Raw genomic sequence first — 22,219 nt, forward strand, 5'->3', positions numbered from 1 at the left:
ATAGCTTTGATCAACAATAATAATGATTAACAATGTTTATATTAGTATTATAATCAATCGGTTAAATTTACAGTATATATTGCGCATGTTTTGTTTTTCTAATTGTTCCATATAAAATGTATAATCATGCAATTATAATTACAACTGTTCATTTGATAAATTGATTCAATATTAAAACAAAAATAATTTATTTAAAAAATATCACTATTAATAAATATTAATATTGTCAATTGTCAGAGTAAAATTTAACCAATTTTTTTCGAATTTTTATTTTTCTACTTTATTTTATAATTATTCAATTCTAAAATACATATTTGTAGAAGAAATAAAAACCTAGGAAATTAACAGATAGAAATAAAATCTTACAGAATGAAAATCTTAATTAAAGGAAATATAATGAAAATCTCACGTATGAAACGAAAGAAATAATAAAATGCTAATCCTAATCAAACTATCGGATACGTAATTAAACCAAGTCGAGAAATTAAACTTGTCAAACACACGATATTCAAAGTCAACCTTTTGCCTTTATTAAATTATACTCTGTTCGTCGACTTTATCACATCATAAATATGTTTGCAATCTTTTCATTCGTTCGTTCCGGTTCTCCATGTTGACCTATCATTCTGTTTTAAGAGCGATTATCTCTCACGCAAATCGAGCATAGACCCACCTCAACTGTAATTCGTCGGTCACATATAATTCGTATTCCAAAATGAAGAATAAAGTGATTGTCAAGAGTCCAAGAAATACTATCCCAGAAATGTGACAGAGATTTTTTGTCAATTTAATAAAAATCTAGCAAAAAATAATGTTCTTTAAATATCAGTATGTTGCAAATAGGAAATAATTGAAATTTGTTGCAAAGTTGTTGCTTTTCAAGAGTTTAGGAGTTTCTATGATTTATAGCGTTTTAATAAAACATAATTTAGATTCAATGAAAAAGAGATATTTTATTCATGCCAATAATGTTTTTAGTTCAATTATATTAAAATTATAAAATTGAAAAATTAATCTCAAAGTTATTTAAATTATTTTAATATTTTTTATGTTAATTATATTATAAAAGAAATTGTGAAATTTTGATATATAAGATTTGAAATAGTTTTATATTTTATCATATAATAGTTGCAATAGATTAAAATTGTTTTAAATAAATTTTGTAAAACTAAAATTTTTTTTTGAAAAAATCCTTTTTTATAAATCATAAATTTTTATCTCATTTATACAATATATAAATTTTTTGTTTTTGTATATTGATTTTTATAAAGTATCAATTATTTTATATTATCAATTATTGTAAAAATATATTTAATATTATATATATAGTCTAACTTTCGATATTTGAAAAAATTTGAAGCATATAATGAAAAAAAAATATTTCTATATATTTTAAAACAGTATAACTTTAAAATCAAACGATTTGAATTTTTTTAGAGAAATATTAAATAGATTATTTTACTGTATAAAAAAAAGTTTTTAAAAATTAGTATTGTTTGGAATTTAAAAAAAAAAATATTATAAAACTAATCATGGTTTTTAGTATTTTCTAATGAAGATTTAAAACATGTTTTTTGTAGATTTAAATATTATATATATGCATAATACTTTATCGAAATCAATTAACATTGCTATAAGTTACAAATGATTAGAAATTTTTATTATAGACAGATAAAAAAATGAAAATCATAATTTTGATTAATAACAACTAATAAAAATTTCGATAGTTTTGACTAACAACTTTAAAAAATTTTTCTGACTTTAAAAAATTTTCTTGATTCCTACACACTGCAATTTCGTGAAAGTCTATTCTTGCCCATATTTTCAACAATTTGTAAATAAAAAATGTCAAAATTTGATTTGAAGTCACGAAATTCATTCACATTTAACATATTTAATTGTCAAATTGCAATTAGTTATAAATGTCAAAAATTGTGAAATTTAATCAATTATCAATCTCAAAAATAATTAAAGTCAATCACCACTAAGTTTATTTACAATATATAATATAACGTATACACAATATAAATAATTATTTTACAAATGTGGTTGATGTTTTGAGCGGTAATTCTATTTATATAGTACACTCTCTTTTTCTATAATTGCTCAAAATTAATATATACATATGATAAAATAAAGTAAATTTCTAAATTTCTTAATTTTGAAAAATTTTTTTAACTCTTAATTTTGTTAATCATATTCATACAAATTTTATTTTGCAGAAACATCAACAGTTTGAATCAGATTTAGTATCAAATACATCAAACAGTGGATTATGTTAACATAAACAAAAAAAAAAATTTTATGAAATTTACGTTTTTTAAAAGCCATTTCATATTTCTCACTATCATGTTTCAATAAAAATTAAAAAATTTTATTTTATTTTTGTTTAAAAATATAGTATTAATATAAATACATAAAATCATTAAAATATTATTTTTTATAATAAATATATATAATTATTTTTTATAAATCATATAATTTTATCTATATGATTTTTTCTTCAAAATATATTAAGTCTTTCTAATCTTATTTATATTAATTTTGCAAATTTTATTCATTCTCTAATAATATTTTATATTTTATGATTAATGTTATGTCAATAACTATAGTCTAATTTTAGTTAATAACTTTTAATTAATAACTTCTTCTAATTTTTATATATTATTTTATTATTCTTCCAGTTTTGGTATATATTATTCTATTTTTTTTTTTAACTTTATTTTATTATTTAGATTTTAATTTTTAAGATTTCAATTATAATCTTGAAATCTAAAAAAGATATTTTTATTTATTTTTTTAAAAATTCTTAAAAATCATATTTTTATTTATTTTTATTTGATAAGAAAAAATTTTATAGTAAAAAAAAAATTTAACATAATTTCAAATACTTTATATGAATAATAATAATTTTTGTAATTAATATATCTATTAAATCTAAAGACTGAAAAACTCAATGAGCACAATAAATAACATGTTTTAACTGTTTTAAATCATTAAATTTGATTTGGATTAAGTACTTAAAAATTGTTTTTTTGATATTATTTAAGCCAGATCAAAACCAAGTAATATTTGATTTACATTTAGATTTACATTTTGATTTAGATTTATGTTAGATTATTTCAATTTCAGCCTTACTTTACAAAAATAATTAAAAATATTTTTTTTCATATTCTTCCAATTGGAATTTTGTTTATAATAATAAGGTATAGTTTTTTTTAAATTAGATCAATATCAAAAAATTAGAAAAAATTAACTAAACTAATTATTTACTATTTTATTTTATTTTAAAGATTTTTCACATTGTTTAGCTTTCATTATCCAATTAAAAATGAATTTCTGATTATCGATCGATATAATGCTTTTTTATGTACCGATTATATATGTTTTCAAAAATGCATAATTAAAAAAAAAATGAAATAATAAGACCGTGGAAAACAAGCATTATTCCATTATTTGATAATTCACTAATATTCATTTTCAATCGGACAATAAAAACAGAATAATATGGAAAGGTTTTTAATGATAAGTAAATCAATGATAATACAATTAATTTAAATATATATAATGAATTATGAAATAACACATTGTTATAATATATATAATTAGCAAAGATAAAAATTTCTCACTTCATATACATATAACATGATACAATTAAATCTACATAAAATTATAAAAATATGAAAAGAAAGAACAAAATTTTTTTAATTCGAAAAAAGTTAATTGAAAACTTATCAATCTAACAGATTAATTTCCGACTTGAATATAAGAGCATGATTAGTAAAAGATTATTCTTTATGCAAAAATAAATAAAAATTGTAGAATAAAATTTTTTGTTTTTAAGAAAATTGCAATGCATCAGAATTTTTTTCAAAAAAATTGTATTTTCAACAAATTTAATTTTTTTTTATTTTTGTCTTGAAATATAAATATTTCATTTTATTTATATTATATTATAATAATTCATATTATTTATATATTATTTATATATAAATATAAATATAAATATAATATAATTAAATATAAATAAAAATATAATTTTTTTCCATTTTTTATTTTTTTTTATATGAAAAATAAACTTCTATTAATTATAATAATTAATTATAATAATCCGCTCGTATCTAATTAGAAATCAATCAATTTTTATGAATTTGATTCTGTGAACAATTTTTTCAAACAAAACTTGAAATAAAAGAATTTTATTATTTATTTTTTCTATTTATTTATACATAAAAAATATATAAAAAATATTTTTGTATCATTAGTTAAATATTTTGTATCTCTTAAATATTTTATCTTCTATAATTCGGAATGATTAAATTAATTGAAAATTTATTTCATGGAGAATAATTCTAAATTCATACGATCTAATAATATTGATTTTATTATATAGTTACATATATAAAATTCTTTATTTTATGTAAATAGCATCTCATGCATATCAGAAGTTAAATAAAAACTCTGTCTTAAAATTTAAGTAATTTCTATATTCTTTATATTTATATTTATTAAATATTATACATTAAATATATCTTGTTATCCAAAACATTTTTTATAAAAGATTTAAAAATCTTTTATATTTTGCTACAGTTCATATTAAAGATCTATTCAATTTACATTTTAATTTAATAATAATATAATAATAATTGGTTCTAATTATGTATTTGAATAATTGATAATTAATAATTTGAATTTTATTATATTTTATTTATATACATATATATAATATATTTGAAAGTATTAATTTTATTAAATAATAATCTGTATTCAAAAAATACCTGTAATTAACATTATCAATTTTTATATATTATTAATTTAACTACTTTTAACTAAATTTATATTACTACAATTTGATGTTTTCTATAAAATGAATGAAAGCTGGGATTTTAAAACTACTATTAATGGCAATGAAATATTCCATTTTTCTTTGAAAACTTTGATACGAGATTCTTTTTTATTTTTTTATGAAGAGAATCCTGTATGATAATGTTTGGACTAATTTAACTGTTTTGTCAGCTTTTTGCTTTCATATGAAATATATGGAAAAATTCATTCATAAAACACAATATAATTAATTTTCATTATCAATGATATAAATTTTTGAAATTAAATCATTTAATTCATTGAAAAAAGTATTTATCATTAGTTTTTATGAAAAACAATTTTTAAATATCTATATAAAATTTATAATAGGTATTATTATCAATTTACTTTATTTATTTTTATTTATTACTATTTATTTATTATTTATTTTTATTTATTTTTATTATTTATTGTTATTTTTATTAACATCTTATTTATTTTTACTCTCTCATAATATTTTAGAAATATTTAATAAACATTATCATTAATTCAATCATTAATTCATTAATTCTTAAGAAAAATATGTATGATAAAAATAATTCATCCTAGATGTTTAAGAATATTTTATTAATCAATTTAGCTTGTAATGTTTTCGTTTATTGCTATCAATAAAATTGATATAATTGATTTTTTATATAATTTTTAGTTTAATAATATAACATTGATTATTAATTTCCAGTTTATGTGTTTATGAACACATAGAATATTGGAACATATATACTATGTTCTAAATAATATGATTATGAACAGCAGTTTAAGCCTGTCGTAGGCTTATTAACTGTCAATAAACGCGCTTGCGCGGTTAATTGGAGGTTGGAAGTTCATGCAAAATGGATTAAAGATAAAGGAGGTTAAACTGCGACCGTATAAAACGCTTGGTAATTAAGCATAAATCACCGTGGAAATTGTGCTCGTTACGCGTAGACACTCTTCACAAAAGGAAAAGAACCGATATACAAAGTAAAGTAAAAACTTTCTACAAGTACAACTTGAGTAAAGATAAATGAAAGAGAAAAATCGATTATCTTTTTCAGATAATGTTGAAGTAGTGATATTTGTTGTTAATAGAATAACATTGATATATCAAAAATAACAGGTTATATATGAAAGGTTATATATTGAATCAATATTTAAAATAAACTATCATATTCAATTTTTTTCTTTTAATTTTTCAATATGTTTTTTCAAAAATAAATTTTAAAAATTTAGCTACAAGATTTTAATTTTTAATTTGTGAAATTTCTAATCGTTTATTTTCCAAGAGTTAATTCTATATCAAAAGAAATAAAATGTTGTTTGAAATTTATTTTTAAATTATTAAAACCTATCAATTTATAATTTATAAATTAATATTTGTATTTAATATATTATAATTATAATTAATATATTATAATTTAATATATAATAATTTTTTAATAATTTTTTAATTAAAAATGTATCAATGATACTTTTATTATTAATAATAATTTATAGTTAATCATAAATAATGTAAATAGTAATATTTATTAATATTAATTAATAATTTAAATAATTTATATAAATGAAAAAAAAATTAATATCGCTGTGTAGAAATAAATATAATTTTATTTAAAAATTAACATTATAGGTCTTTAATAGCTTTATGTAAATGATTATATGTGATGATGAACAGTTATTTATAGAAAAAAAAAGTTATTTTAAATATTAAATGTTCGCATGCACGTTGCTGGTAAATGAAAGATCAATAACTTGTAACTGATGATATATTTTCTCAATAATAAGTAGACTATATTACAAACACAATACTACACAAGAGTTTGATTTTTCACAATGATATAATAATCGTGTCATCAGAACATATGATGTATAATTAAAAAAAATTATTTATTGGTCATATCTGGCGATTAGAATATAATGTTTATTACAAAGATTTTTTTTTTCTTATTTTTTAGTTTATACTTTTAGAAATCCTTTTTACAATTCAATTGAGAAGATTGCGATTTCTCAATGGGACATGATAATATTCAATAAAATTGGATAATAATTAGCATTTTAACTTATGATATCTTCAAATTAGAAAAAAATTTTTTTAACTAAGCTAACATGATAATTAATGTTGCATAAAGATATGGTGATAATCAAAAATTAATTAGTATTTATTATAGATTTTTCTGAATGTAGTAATAATGTTAGTATATAATATAATAGTTGCTGTTGAATCAGCCATGTCTAGTATATCATGCTTAAGGCTTGAGATTATATTGCCAGATTGAAATATGTCAAAAATATACAATTGAAAATCCTAAATTTTTTTAAAAAATAATCTTGATGTTGTCTTTTCAAGCAATATTATTCTTTGTTTAATGGAAAATCATTTGTAATCGATAAAAACGGAAAAGATTTCTGTGCGTGGAATTTCTCGAATAAACAGATCATAAGTCTTCCGGAGAACTTATTATATATATTCACGAACAGTTAAATTTTATTACAATATCATAATAAAAAAAATAAAAAAAATTCTAAAATCAATAAAAATTCTATGTAAATATTTATACAATATCTTTAATTTAATATATTAAATAAATAATTAATAAAAAATTAATAAATAAATTAAATAATTATAAATATTTTTTGCATATTTTAAATATCTTAAAAATTATTAAATTTACTTAGGAAAATAATATTTCTATCTTTCATATATGAATAAAAGCATTTAAATTAAAAATAAAAAATAAAAATAAAATTTGATTATAAAAGAATATTAAAGAATATTAATAGCATATTAAAGAAATACTATATATATTAATGATATCATTATTGTATCGTCGTGTCAGTCGCTCTATTTTCTTTCGTTTAACGCAAAATTCACTGGACTTTAATTTAATAAATAATTCTCAACTGACTTCTATTTTGATTTCTAAAATCTATTCCCTAAAGATATTTTACAAATATATTAATATTTCTTTTAGAGAAATAAAAATGATTATTTTTTATTTTTGTAGCATAATTCCTATGATCTAAGAATATTTATTAATAGTAACTGAATTATTAATATTATATATTTTATAAAAAAAATTATTAAAGAAAATAAGAGAAAAAATTTTATATATATTGTAAATATATAATTTTATAATGCTATGTAAAATAAATAGGAAAGATAGGAAATAGGAAAAAATATTATTATATATTAAGAAATGAGAAAATATGTTATAAGACAAAAATGAAATGATATGAAACAAAATAATATTTTGCATTAACATATATCAATATGTGAAATGCATATATGAAAAAAATAAGTATAATCATTTTTCAAATGAAAATCTACATTTATAATTTAAAATTTGACAAACACTTTTTTTTGAGAGATGTTAAAATTTATGATATATCTAAAAAATATTTAATAAATCTTCTATTTTGAACATTTTTTTTAAATTTTTAATTTCTTTTTTTAATATCTTTTAATCTTTTTTATTTCATATATTTATATATTCATATTTTATTTCATATATTATTTCATATTATTTGTGTTTTATTTTATATATTGTTTAATAAAAATCAGAAAGAAATGTAGATATTAAATTTGTTTGAATGATATTGTAAATTTGGTGATATTAATTTTCAGTACGTCATTATATTCTTGAGAAAAATCAGATAAAATATTTATTATTTGATTTATATTCAATTAAGGACTATAAATCAAATAATAATAAATTTCAATATATTTCAATGAGTATAATATAGTGAGTTAGTAAATTGATTAAAATTTACTGATTCCATATGAAATGTCTGTATAAGCATGTTGACAGATTTTAATTAAAATAAGCATATTAAATAAGTTTATTAATATAAATATATAAGCATATAATAATATATTTATTATTTTAATTGAAATCTTATATTAATATAAGTGTATAAGTATATAATATACTTATTTTAATTGATTTTAATATGTACATATATTAATTAATATAATTATTTTATTAATTTTGATTTAATTCTAGCAAAAAACTTAAAATACACAATATTTTTATTATTAAAAATATATTATTATTATTAAAAATTATCAAAATTATCAATATCTAAATAAGTATAATAGATAGTCGTAATTATAAGAAAATTATGTTCCACAATAAATAACTTTTTTATGATATTAAAATAATATCATAAAACGATATTGATATACAAGAAAAGTTAATATTTTTAATATGATTCAGATGCTATAATTGATTATTGATATCCACTCGAAATAGGAGACTAGAGTAATTTATAGAGATACCTCGTGATTCCTGAAAAAAATTTGGCATCGTTTCAAATCGTTGTAAAGTTAATCGAGCTTGCACGAATGTATCGACATTTACTGACTGGTTGCGATTCCATTGATAAATTGCATGTTATTATTTCCATGTCATTGTATATATTTATAGGATAATAAATGGATGTATATATACACGATCATATTCTGTCATTAAATTTTAACTTGAAAACTTGTGGATTTTTAAAGAATTTCACTAATAACCAATATGAAGAATTTATCTGTTTAATTATTTAATTCAATTCTAATTAAAATGTATTTCGTGAATATGTACATTATTCAGAAAACTTTCAAATTAAGTTAAGTAAATATTTAATATATTTCAATATTTCATTAATTAACATGTCATAATTAACGATAATTTTATTCATTATTTCATAAAGAATTAATTTAAGTTGAAATGAATATAGTTTAAAAATATAAATGAACTTTGAATTAATAACATAAATAATTAATAATATAAATAATTATTTAGTAACTTTTAATTTAATTTAAATTAAATTTCTCTTAAAATAATATATTCTTATATTTCATTAAATTTTGGAAAGTTTTAAAGACATACCAATTTTAAAGATCGTCATGTTTATTTATTTTTATTAATATAATATAAGAAAAAAGAGAAGTGAATGAATAAGTGTGTGAGTGAAAAAATATAAGAGGGAAAAAAAGAATATTTTATTTTTAGATCATATTGATATTTACACTAATTATAAAAATAATAATATATTGTAACAAATATATTTATATATTCATAGATTTATGATTATTTAAATTATTTAATGCAACAGTCACTCAAAAATTAAAATTTGTACAAATGATATTAATATAAATCAGGAAAATATTTTATATAGTTAAGAAAGTTATTATAAACTCAGATTTAACATCTCAAATCTATTTTAAATTTGTGTTATAAAATATTATTAGAATTTTAAATATTAAATCATTATTGACTTACGAGCATTTAATTGTTCGCAATCATTATTGCATAATCTATTACACATTGTGTTGATGCGCATTATTATCTTGTCAATTATTCATGGAAAATTATTATTTAATAGTAGCTGATCGCTTGTATCATTCCGTTGGAGAATATATTCGATTTTATCGGTTCCGATAAAATACAGTTTACGCTAAATTGTGCTACGCTATCATTGGTTTGATCCCTCGTGATGACCTCATTTCAAAACTGCTTTTATCACTTTCGATGAGTAATTTCACCATATATTCCATGCATGGTAGCATTTGAAATTTGAAATATCTTATTTTATAGAGAGACTATTATATAATTAAGTTTTATTTTCTAAAAACTGTTGTCTAATATCGTATAAAAATGATATTATTATATCAATCTTCTTTTTTATTAACAGACATTTTCTTTGAAAAATTACAAGTCATCCAATTGTAATGCAGAATATTTGAAACATTATATATTATCATTGCGGATTTTTCTTAATTCGATTTATTTTCGAACTATGACGATTTTCTATTAAAATTTTATTTATATCCTAAATTTTTAATAATAATTATTTTTAATCGAATAAAATTTTAATAATAAAAATTAAGAAATTTAACAAAAAAAATTTTAAAATTGAATGAGTATGAAATTACATGTATTAACAATACAATATAAACAATTTGTTGGTTTTATATGCCAAGTACGTAATGTTTTGTACTTGGTATATCAAAAATCAATGTTTTCCGCACTAAATAAATCACAAGTGTAACAATACTCTTTATCCGAGCGTGAAACAATAAGTGATTTTTTGCATGAAAACTGAATAAACACAAAATATGATCCTTTTGATTTGTCGCTATCCATATAAAGTTTGTGAATTCGTAATATAATAATTCTTGCACATAACAGAAAAAGCTATGTTAAAAACATCGAAATATGCACATAATTGTGTTTGCGATGAAATTTTCATATAAAGAAATTTAAATAATCCTCCCATTGTTAGTCGTAGAATTTTTTGTTTTAGGATATAATTTAGTTTTATTGTAATTTATGCTTCGAATTAATTCTTCTTCAAATGGAAATTATATGTGATCAAATATAACATAGTGTGCGTTTCTATCAAATGAAATGCATCAGTGAAAAATATTGTAAATCACACATCAATTCCGAAATTCCGAAACTTTAAATGTTTAAGACTCCATACTTACACATGCTTCCAACATTCAATTAAATCTATCTATAATATTATATAAAATGTACTTTATAAAATAAGCTTTTTTCTAAAGAAAATGTATAAAGTTTATAAAAAACTTCTACTATAATAATTCTTTAAAAGTATAATAATAATCTTTATATTTATATAATATATTTATTATATTATATTATATTTATATTATATTATATTTATTATAATTATATTTATATATAATATTTAATGAAAGATTTTTAATTCAATTTTTATATTTTTTATTTTACATGATGTTTTGTTGAAAAATTATTCATTTCTACCAGGTAAAAAAATATCAAATAAATATATTTGACAACAATTATTTGAAATATATATTTTATATAATATACATATACATATTTATATATAGTTAATTTCTAAAATATTTCTTTTTTTATAAATATTATAGAACGTTTATAATTCAAATTTAATAATTAATAATTATTTTTTAAATAATTTTAATTTATTAATAAAAAGTAATAGTTATAAATAATATAATACAAATTTTATCTAATTTTACAATGCTTTAGTAAAAATTTAATTTATATTTTTAAAAAATAATATAAAAAATAATATTTTAATACATCTTTGATAAGAACAAAAGATAGAAAATGTTAAATTTTTCAAGTAATTTGTAACTAAGGAAAGAATATTGCAGCTATGAACTTGGAAAACCCTGCAGTAATACACAGTCATGGGAATTGCAAACGATTCGAGTGGAAGTCTAGGCTGCATTGCCTAAAGCAATTCTAGATTTTTAGAGTTTGATGTCACGCTGATTTTTAAATAATAAAGAGAAAAATATTAACTCGAAAAGCATAAATTCATATTCTAATACTAATAGAAAGGGGAAAAACTAACTAAACAAAAAATAGATTTAATTAATTTATTTATTTTTCCATACTATTTCCAAATCAAAATATGACATCAGATTTTAAAAATCTAGAGTAATTTCTTTTGACAATTCTGCTAAGTTATCAAAGCACCGCAATTCCAAAATCGAGAAATATTTTGATATAATTTTATATTAAATTCTTAGCATTATATATTTAATATCATTATTAGCATTTTCATAAAGTGAATGAAGGAAAAAGTTTAGAAGAATTCAAATGTTTTCAGGATTTCATTAAAAAATTTAATAGATAGGTATATTATAGAATAAAGCTGCCGAATAAGGATAATACTATTTTAAAATAACTTAATTCTCTTGTAACGTATTTCTACATGAGAAGAATATTACGTCACATTATTCCCATTGCCATTACTAGATCATGTGACATGATGCGATGTTACCTTTGATGGAAATCTGGTCATGTGATGTACCTTTATGTAATGTACTTTACTTGATCTACCTAATGTAACAGTGGCAATGAGAATAATGTGACGTCACGATTCTCATTCTGCGGAAATTCAGAGGGGAATTGTACCACTTTTAGAAGTAGAGAGGATAATATACTGTTCCCGACCGACAATCCTGCTGTGGGGCTTTTAGTGGGTAAAAATCCCACACTACCAGGATATCTAAGGATTATTCCTTCTTCAGGATTTTGATTGTTTTTAAAACATTTTATATAAAAAGAAAAAATTCAGGAAAAATACAAATTGAAAATGTTTATTATAAAATTAATTTAATACATTTAACATTTTTTACATATAATATACATATGTCATTATTTTATAGAAAACTCTTTAAATAACGATAATAATATTTATTGTAAATTCTTATATACTATAAAAGAAATAAACTTAATTACGATTATAATAAAAATAATAAAGTTTTAATATTAAAACCTTATAAATCCTTATAAATAAATTTAATTATAAGTTAATGAAAGTTAATGTAGGTAAGCTTTTCTATCAAAATATATAGAATATAATTGAATAAAATATGTTTATATTACATATATTAAATATTTTATTATTAACAAATAAAAATTAGATCTCTATAATTCGAAAACTATACATATAAAAAAATTTCGATAAAATAAATACATATAAAAAAAAACTATATATATATTTTTATTTATATAATTTATATTGTTTATTTTCTTTCATTCTGTTATGAAAATTTTTATAATAATTAAAACATAAATTTATTTTAATTCGAATTATTTGCCACATGTTTAAATCATTATTATCACAATTTTTTAATAATTGTACGTTATAATATTTCTTTTTTTCTTTCAATCACATCACACGTTTGAAAAAAAAAAGATAACATTTATAAATTTTTTTTCTTTTAATGATAAATATATATAAGTCAATAAATATTATTTTTTGTACAAAATTTCTATATATTCCGTTTATTAAATATAATTTAGTTTTTTCTTAATATTTGATTTATTGAAATTTAATTCTAAAATAACTATATAAATAATATTATTTAAAATTTTATCATCATTGCTATTTAAAAAATTAACAATTATACAACATTTAACATTTAAGAATACTAATTTAGTTTCTATTAAAAAAGGATTATTGAATTCATCTATTATTAATACAAACAATTCGATAGATAGTAATCCTTCGAGACTTTTAATTGAATCTAACAAGTTTTCTAAACACACGGAATATCTAATTTCAATTCAGATTGTCAGTTAGTAGATTTTAACAAGGAACAGACGAAATTGTATATATATACCATGTAACCATACGTATATATAGTAATATCTTATGAAATATTAGGAAACTCATAACTGAAATTGTAGCTTACAAATTGCACTGATTGCATACACAACGCATACTTTTCCCAATATATTTCCCAATATTTCCCAATATTATTTCTCGCATTGTTTCGATAGAAAATGGAATTCTTTTTAGGAAAATTCTAAATTCAAACAACAGATTGTTATGTATAATTATTATTAATTGTCTAGACAATATATCAATATTTGTCTTAAAATATATTACCAAATAAAAACATAATAAATAATCATAATCATAGTCAATGTAATAATTTTAAAATTTCTCTTTTTTTCAATATTTTCACGAATATTTAAAAACATTGTATGTTTAATAGAATGAAATATGTATCTAATACTTATCTATATATTTCATTTTTATTATGAAGAAAGACTATAATTTCTTTCAAAGTAAATTCTATTGTAATTTTTTAAATTTTTATTACAAAAATTTTAAAAATGAAAAATTATTACTACAAAATATACTAATTAATAATATTAAATATTATGATTTAGATTAGTAAATATAAAAGAAAATGTCTAAAAAGAATTTAAATATATAATTATTAGACTGTAATAAAGTATCTAAGTCTCCTACAAAAGTAATGGATGTTTAATATATATATAATGTTGCGAATTAATTTTTACCGCGAAATATTTCTGAAAGAAACATATATATAGACAATATTTAAACTTAATAATCTTATGATAATACCAAAATAAAATCGAAAGTAAAATTAAAAGATGTAAAACTATGTTCTCTTTTATCATGAAAAACTTTTTAATATACTGTGTGTCTTGTTGTGTATTATTTTTTTTATCTCTTTGTTTTATGCAAGAATAAAAAAAAATCCTCCTTATTTTTCTAAAGATCACTTGCAGCTATACAAATATATTTAAGTTCTTAAAAAATTGAATAACAGCATAAATTTCTAATAGATTACGCATGTATAATATAACATGGACTTTAAATTATCATTAATGCTACTACATTATTATTTATTTTAAATTTTTATATAAAGCAATTTTTATTAATGAAGAAATTAAAAAAAAAATCGTTTATAGACAAATATTAAAAATCTAAGATGAAAAAATGAGATAATTTTCTTCTATGGATGTCTTAATGAATTAAATCAAACTAGAGTATAAAAATATAAACATTCGAATAATTTTCTATTAAACATTTTTAATAAATTCGCTTTTCCTTTAGATTTGAATCTCGAAATTTCTTTTTTTAACAAAAATTATAAGAATACATGTTACAATTTGATACAAAAGAAGATTATTCAGTGAATTTTTAATTAATTCATTAATTTTTTGACTTATGATGATAAATGGTAATACTAAAAATTAAAAAGAAAAATAAAAAAAAGAGAAAAATCGTCAAAACTTTTGCAAAAAAAAAATTTATGGAAAGTGTTTGAACGAAAAAAAATCGAAAGAACTATCTCAAATTTTAGAGACAGACATAAAATAAATTTTTTATTTATAAAATTGTATATTCATTGTAAAAATTCATTTTAATATTAATATAATAATAATAAATTAAATATAATAATTAATAGTCTATTATAATATAATAATTATTATATTATAATAGACTATATATATATTCATTCTAATATTAATATAATAATAATAAATATTATTATATTATAATAGACTATATATATATATATATATATTCAATTATTTTTTAAACTACTTCACTTTTTAAAAAGTGAAAAAAAATTTTAAATGAAAATTGTTTCAAGAAGATTTCATAATAGTCAAATCTTATTTAGATGAACATATCTTTCATATTTCAAGATTTTATTTTTTTAATGAAATAATATGTTTATATATATATTATTAAATAAACACATAGTTTATTTAATGACAAATAATATGTTGTTCCAAGATTATTCAAAATCATTTATTGATTTTCAAAACTTATCTTCATTGAATATTCAAAAATTGTTTCTTATCTTTTATATCTAAGAAAATGATCTTAGATCAATATATTAATTGATTCTATCCAATATTGCAGGAATAGTTTAATGATTCGTAACTGAGTTGTTTTGAATGCATATTTTATATGATAGAGCAGACTATTATTGATAAAGAAAAGTAATATTAAATTACATTAATATTTTGAATCATTATAATTGAATTGATAATCTTTAAGTAAATGAAATTTAACGTTTTGAAAATAAATTTGAATGATATAGAATTATAAACAATATATTATAGATGAATATTATGGGTGAATTTATCTTTGTAGAATCTAAATAGAAACATATAATTTCATTAAAAAAAAAAAAATCACTTTGAAATCTAGAATACATTCATTTAATTAAGATTTGTAATGAAATTGTAATGTATCATAAAATATTTTTTTTAAACACGAAACAATTTTCATTTGAAATATTTTTTCTAAAAATAAATAATTTATGAAATGATTATATGGATCATTTCAAATGGAATATGTAATGTATATATATACACACACTTCAATTTATATTCGAACATTTGAAGAATTGATTTTTAAAATAAACAAAATATTTAATTCCAATACAAAAATATCAATTGATCAATTTATAAAATTATTAGCAACTGAAGTTTGCGTTAGATGAAACGATATATATAATTTATACAAATACAATACAATATCTAATACTATACAATACAATAACTATACAATACAAATTCAAAATTCACTTTTCTTATTGCTTTATTAAAGAATTTTTTTAAATTATAAACTTTCATTAAATTCCTATTCTTTGTGCTGTTTTCTCAAAACTTATATCTTTTTACAAAACTCGCTCGTTAAAATTTTAACGTTTTTGTGATTGAAAATTTTAATGATTCGTAAGTGAGTTTTTTACAATTTTTTAAAATTTTAATATTCAATTTTTTAATATAGAAATAAAAAAAATAAAATAAATAAAAAAATACAAAACAAAAAAATTAATAATATAATTCATTATATATTCATATTGAATTTGTTTTTAAATGATATTTAAGATTATATTATTAATAATAATATTGTTTATAATATATTAATATTTCATAAATTATAAACAATATTTATTAATATTTCATAAATTATAAATAATATAAATAGATATTATATAAATAAAACAAATATTTTTTATTTCATTTTTCTCTTTTTTTTATTAATAATACATGAAATTTGAAGAAAATGATTTATTAGATGTATTTTATATATAAAAAATATTTTATTGATATATGAACATAATTTGATATGTGATATGAATAAATACTATATTACATATTTATTTTCAAATGATCTAAAAGATAATAATTTGCAAGAAAATTTTTATTTAATCATATGATACTGATATCAAATTTACTATCATATATAGAATTTGCGTGACACTAAAAGCTAATGATATCGACGTCTGCATTGTACTTTCTTTTTTATAACTTCATATATCTATTTAGTTTATCTATGCTCTAATTTATCAGGTTCATCACATCAGGGATTTATAACATTCGTAAAATCTACATATTTATAATATTCGTAAAAAAAATTCGTTTTATAATTCTTATTTCAATAATTTATATGATAACGTTTTAAATTTTTATTGAAAATCTCTCAAAAATGGAATTATATTAGACATTCAATATACGAGCTGATTACAACAATACATTGTTCAACATATCTGATTTTCTGCCGTCAATATTTTCATTGTCAATAAACATATAAAATATTTTTTGTAAATTTTAATGTATTAAATATAAATCGTATCTGAACATAAATCATATTTCTCCAGAATCTAGTTTATGAAAAAAATTAATTTAAAAAAAAATTGCAATTTTTTAATTTTTTAAAAATGCTTTTACAATAAATTATTCATTTGCTCTTGGCACGAAATGATTCTGTGGAGCTGTGGATTCTCCCTAATAAAATTATATAAGTAATTATTAGATAGTATTATAATTATATATTTAAATAATAATCAAAATTAAAAGAATAATCATATTCTTCAATTTATTTCAAAAAATAAAAGTTTAAAAGAAAATATTATCATATTATACAATGAAGCAGACCTTTTTTCTAAAGAAAACATATAAAATTATTTCTCTTTTTAATATAGAAGTGAAATAGTTTAGTAAAACGATGACAATGATATTCAATAAAGACAATTGTTTCATCGCGATTTGTATTGTTGTATTGTGTAGCAGGCGAGTTGCCATCATTGAGTAAAGGCAGTTGCTTCATCGCTATGTGTTTTGTCAAAACACTATTCTATTCTAACTATTTCCCTTTCATATCGAAAACAAAGTTATTTTTTCAAAATAGCTTCTCTTGATGTTTTTCTTAGTAAAAACATGTGTTCTATCATATGGTTTCACTAGATTTTCTTTAGATCTTTAATTTTTAAAATAAATTAAAGAATATCAACAAAAATGGACGTGTTTTAGATATTCTTTCAAATTTGATTATAATTTAAATATAATTAAATATTTATAATCAAATAACTACTTTGTCACTTTATTCGAGAGAATTCACAGAATCATTTAATTGAATAATTATTACTATAAAAATATAAAACATTTCTAATTATAATTTTTCTTAAAAATTTATTTTTTTTCAAAAAATATAATGTTTTGGGAAAATACGATTTATAGATTTGTATTCAATACATTAAAGTGTATAAGAAATGATTTATATTGAAAATTATAAAATAAAAAAAATTAAAATTTGTCGAAGAGTATTATAACGAAGTTTACATATCCATAATAATAAATAAATAAATCATTTGGATAAAATTTTCAAATATTAGAACAATCATTTTTTTATATTAAATTTTATTTATTCAAATTAACAAATTATTCAATATCCAATGATGATAATTTATTTACTTTATTTACTAAACATTTTATATCTAAATTAAATCAATTTTTCAATATAAAATAAAATAAAACAAAGAATGTAAATAAATATATACAATAAATATAATACAAATAAATAAATAAATAATTATTAAATTTTGCTGTAAAAATTTTTTAACAATATTATAACTTGAACAATCAGCGACTTCAAATATTTTCATTTTTTAAATATTTCAAATTGTTGATAATTGGCTGAAGAATTTTATGTCTAATGGATTTATTAAGCTTTATTATTATTATTAAGTTTTATTAATAAAATTTTTTAAGATTTATATAGTATATATTATTTATAAAATATCAATTTTTTATTTTTTAGTTTCTAATTATTTAATTATTTTATATTTGTCTTTAATAATTAAATATGTGTTTTTTATATAATTTGATATTTTCTTAGTTTTATAATAAAGTCAGTTCGTTTAATTAATATAAAAAAAAATAGTAAATAATTCTTCAAAATTTTGTATTTCTTGTCTTTCTAATAATTTTAATTTAATTTAATAAAATATGAGTTTTAATAAAATATGAATTTTTTTATTCAATTTTTATTATTTCATTTAAATCATTTTAAATGAAAATTTATAATCATAATATAATGATAAAAAATAATAATTATAAGAATAAGATTAATACTTAATAATATAGTATGCAATGAATTTTTGAATAAATAAAATTTCTCTTTTTAATTTAAAAAATGAAATAAAAGATATAATTTAAGCCAATTATGAAATTTTTTTTTAATTTTTCTAGTAAAAGTAAAATTTTTTAAAATTGAAAAATTTAAAACTTCTACAAATCTTATAAATTTTACGAGATCATTAATATCAATAATTAAAAAATTTATATTCAAATGAGATGGTTTTTTATTATTTTAACTCACCCACCATTGAGTACGTGGACTAGAACACTGGCTGACTCGGCCGTAGATGGAGCACATGTATAATTTCCAGAATCAGCAGGTAACGCTCTGGATATCAAGAGACGCGACGTTCGTGTTTGTTTTTCTGTTACTACATTGATACCTCCTCTTTGACTGTAATTTATCACGTGATCATCTTTATACCTGAAAATTTAATGATGTTATTTAAATCATCTAATTATTACTTAAACTTCAGCTAATAATGAAAAAATACATAATTTTTATCTAGTAGAATTTGTCACAACGTAAAAGCAACATATATGTTAATAAAAATCTATATTATTAATTATGATTACTTAAGTAATCAAAAAATATTAAACAAACAAAATTTATCATTTTATCGTTGATGAATGATTATTGAAAAACACTGCTAACATATATTTAATAACAGATTCCTCATCTATTTTTTTTTATTAACATTTTTTTCAATTATCACTATGTATATATAGTTGTATGTTTCCGATCAGAAATTATCTGAATAAATTTTATTCCATTCTTTTTTTAAAATTTCGAATAATTCTTTTGTTTCGATATTTAAATTTATTTATACACCGTTTTAGCTCTCATAAATACTCAATACTCAGCAATTAAACAATAAATTTTTATATTTTATATTTTTTATATTAAAGGATAATTAATATTTAATTGATTTTAATGTGTGTTTCTGGTTATTATCAACAATTATATAAAAAATTGATATTAATTGATATTGAAAATTGATATTAATTGTTCTAAAAAACGATTTTTTGATATTTGTTCAATTTATATATAATTTATAAATAATTTCTTGTTTTAAAATAAGAACTAATCTAAAAAAGAATCTAAAAAAAAATCAAAAGAACTTGTTTACGATTCATCTAGGAACATTCAATAATCGAGAATTAAAAGAATGTTTTTTTTTCGAATGAATGGTAATTTAATTTAATTGGAAATGATAAAAAATATAATATAAAAATATAAAATCAATTGATGGAAAATTTAAAATAAAATGCTAAATTAATAATAAAGTATTATAAAATATGGTGTAAAAATGTGAAGTATTAAGAAAGTGATTCACTAATAGAAATTAAAAAAAATATGAAAGTATAATGTATTAAAAAAATATTTTAGATAAAAATTAAAAAAAAAATGATGAAAAATTAATTAATTATTAATTAAATAATAATTATTCTTTTTATATTCAAAAATATATTCAAAAATAATTATTTAATTAATAATTTAACTAATAATTTTTATATTTGTTTCGAATCAGGATCAAATTTTTCATCATTTTTTTTTTCAAATTTTATTTACTTCTGAATATAAATTAAATATTTATGGAAAACTGGAATAATCCATATAAAATTTAATAAATTTAAGCATTAATCTTAGAATATAAAGCGAAATATATAATTGATCGAAAACTTTTGCAAGTTTTATTATAATATTAAAAAATTCAATTTGCCAAAAATCATGCTAATATATAATTTTAAAAATAATTTATTATAATCAACGCAAATATGATTTAAATACATATCTTGAATACATATATATATATATATATTATATATTTTATATATATATATATATATTATATATTTTATATATATTTTATTTTATTATTATTTTATATATATATAAAAATATATATATATATAATTAACGCAAATATGATTTAAATATCTTGAATATATATATATAACTATTCGACTTTGTTTTAATTTAAAAAAAGTAAAAAATTTATAATTATTTTTTAAGATTTATATTATAAAGTTTATATTTTTAAGGTTATAAAATTTATATTACAGAAATTTCATATAATATATTCTAATATTATTATTGTTGTAAATTTTTTATTTTTATTTATGTCTATTCTGAAACTACAAAATATTAAATAGAAAACGAATACTATATCTTATATTTTTATTCCTTTTTTAGTCATCCCTTTTTTAATCCCTTTTTTAAATATGAAATAATAATGAAATAATTATGTTTTAATATAATAAACATGTAATAATAATTAATATTGAAATAAATTCATAAATTTATATAATGAAATACATATAAAATTTATATATAAAATAATGATAGAATATTTCTTATCTTATTATATTATATAATTAAATTTATGATTAAATAATATGTAATAAAATAAAAATAAATATAATAATAAGTAGAATAATAAACTTATAATAATATCATAAAAAATTTTAAATTAAAATTTTTAAATTACAAATAAGTAATGAAAACAATCTTTAAATTTTTGAATTTCAATTTTGATCTTTTTTACTTCACTATTCTTTATTAAACAATGAAAAAACTTTTTACAGTTCAATCATTCATCCGTTTAATCAGAGAAAACAATGAGAATAAAAACAGCAATTCCGATGCAATGATGATTTTC

The 22,219-nt window shown here is 17.9% G+C and overlaps 1 protein-coding gene across 5 annotated transcripts in view; it reads right to left on the minus strand.

Annotated features, from left to right (window-relative positions):
• The window catches only part of LOC724823 (basement membrane-specific heparan sulfate proteoglycan core protein), a 318,372-nt gene that overhangs the window by 58,635 nt on the left and 237,518 nt on the right, over nt 1–22,219 (minus strand). For all 5 annotated transcript variants that reach the window (XM_026441754.1, XM_026441751.1, XM_026441755.1 and 2 more), the window contains exon 6: nt 19,802–19,980. In XM_026441754.1, coding sequence (XP_026297539.1) covers nt 19,802–19,980 — 179 coding nt within the window. The remainder of the gene's footprint in view (nt 1–19,801; nt 19,981–22,219) is intronic.

This window comes from Apis mellifera, linkage group LG7 (genome assembly GCF_003254395.2).
Source record: "Apis mellifera strain DH4 linkage group LG7, Amel_HAv3.1, whole genome shotgun sequence".
Lineage (NCBI taxonomy): Eukaryota > Metazoa > Arthropoda > Insecta > Hymenoptera > Apidae > Apis > Apis mellifera.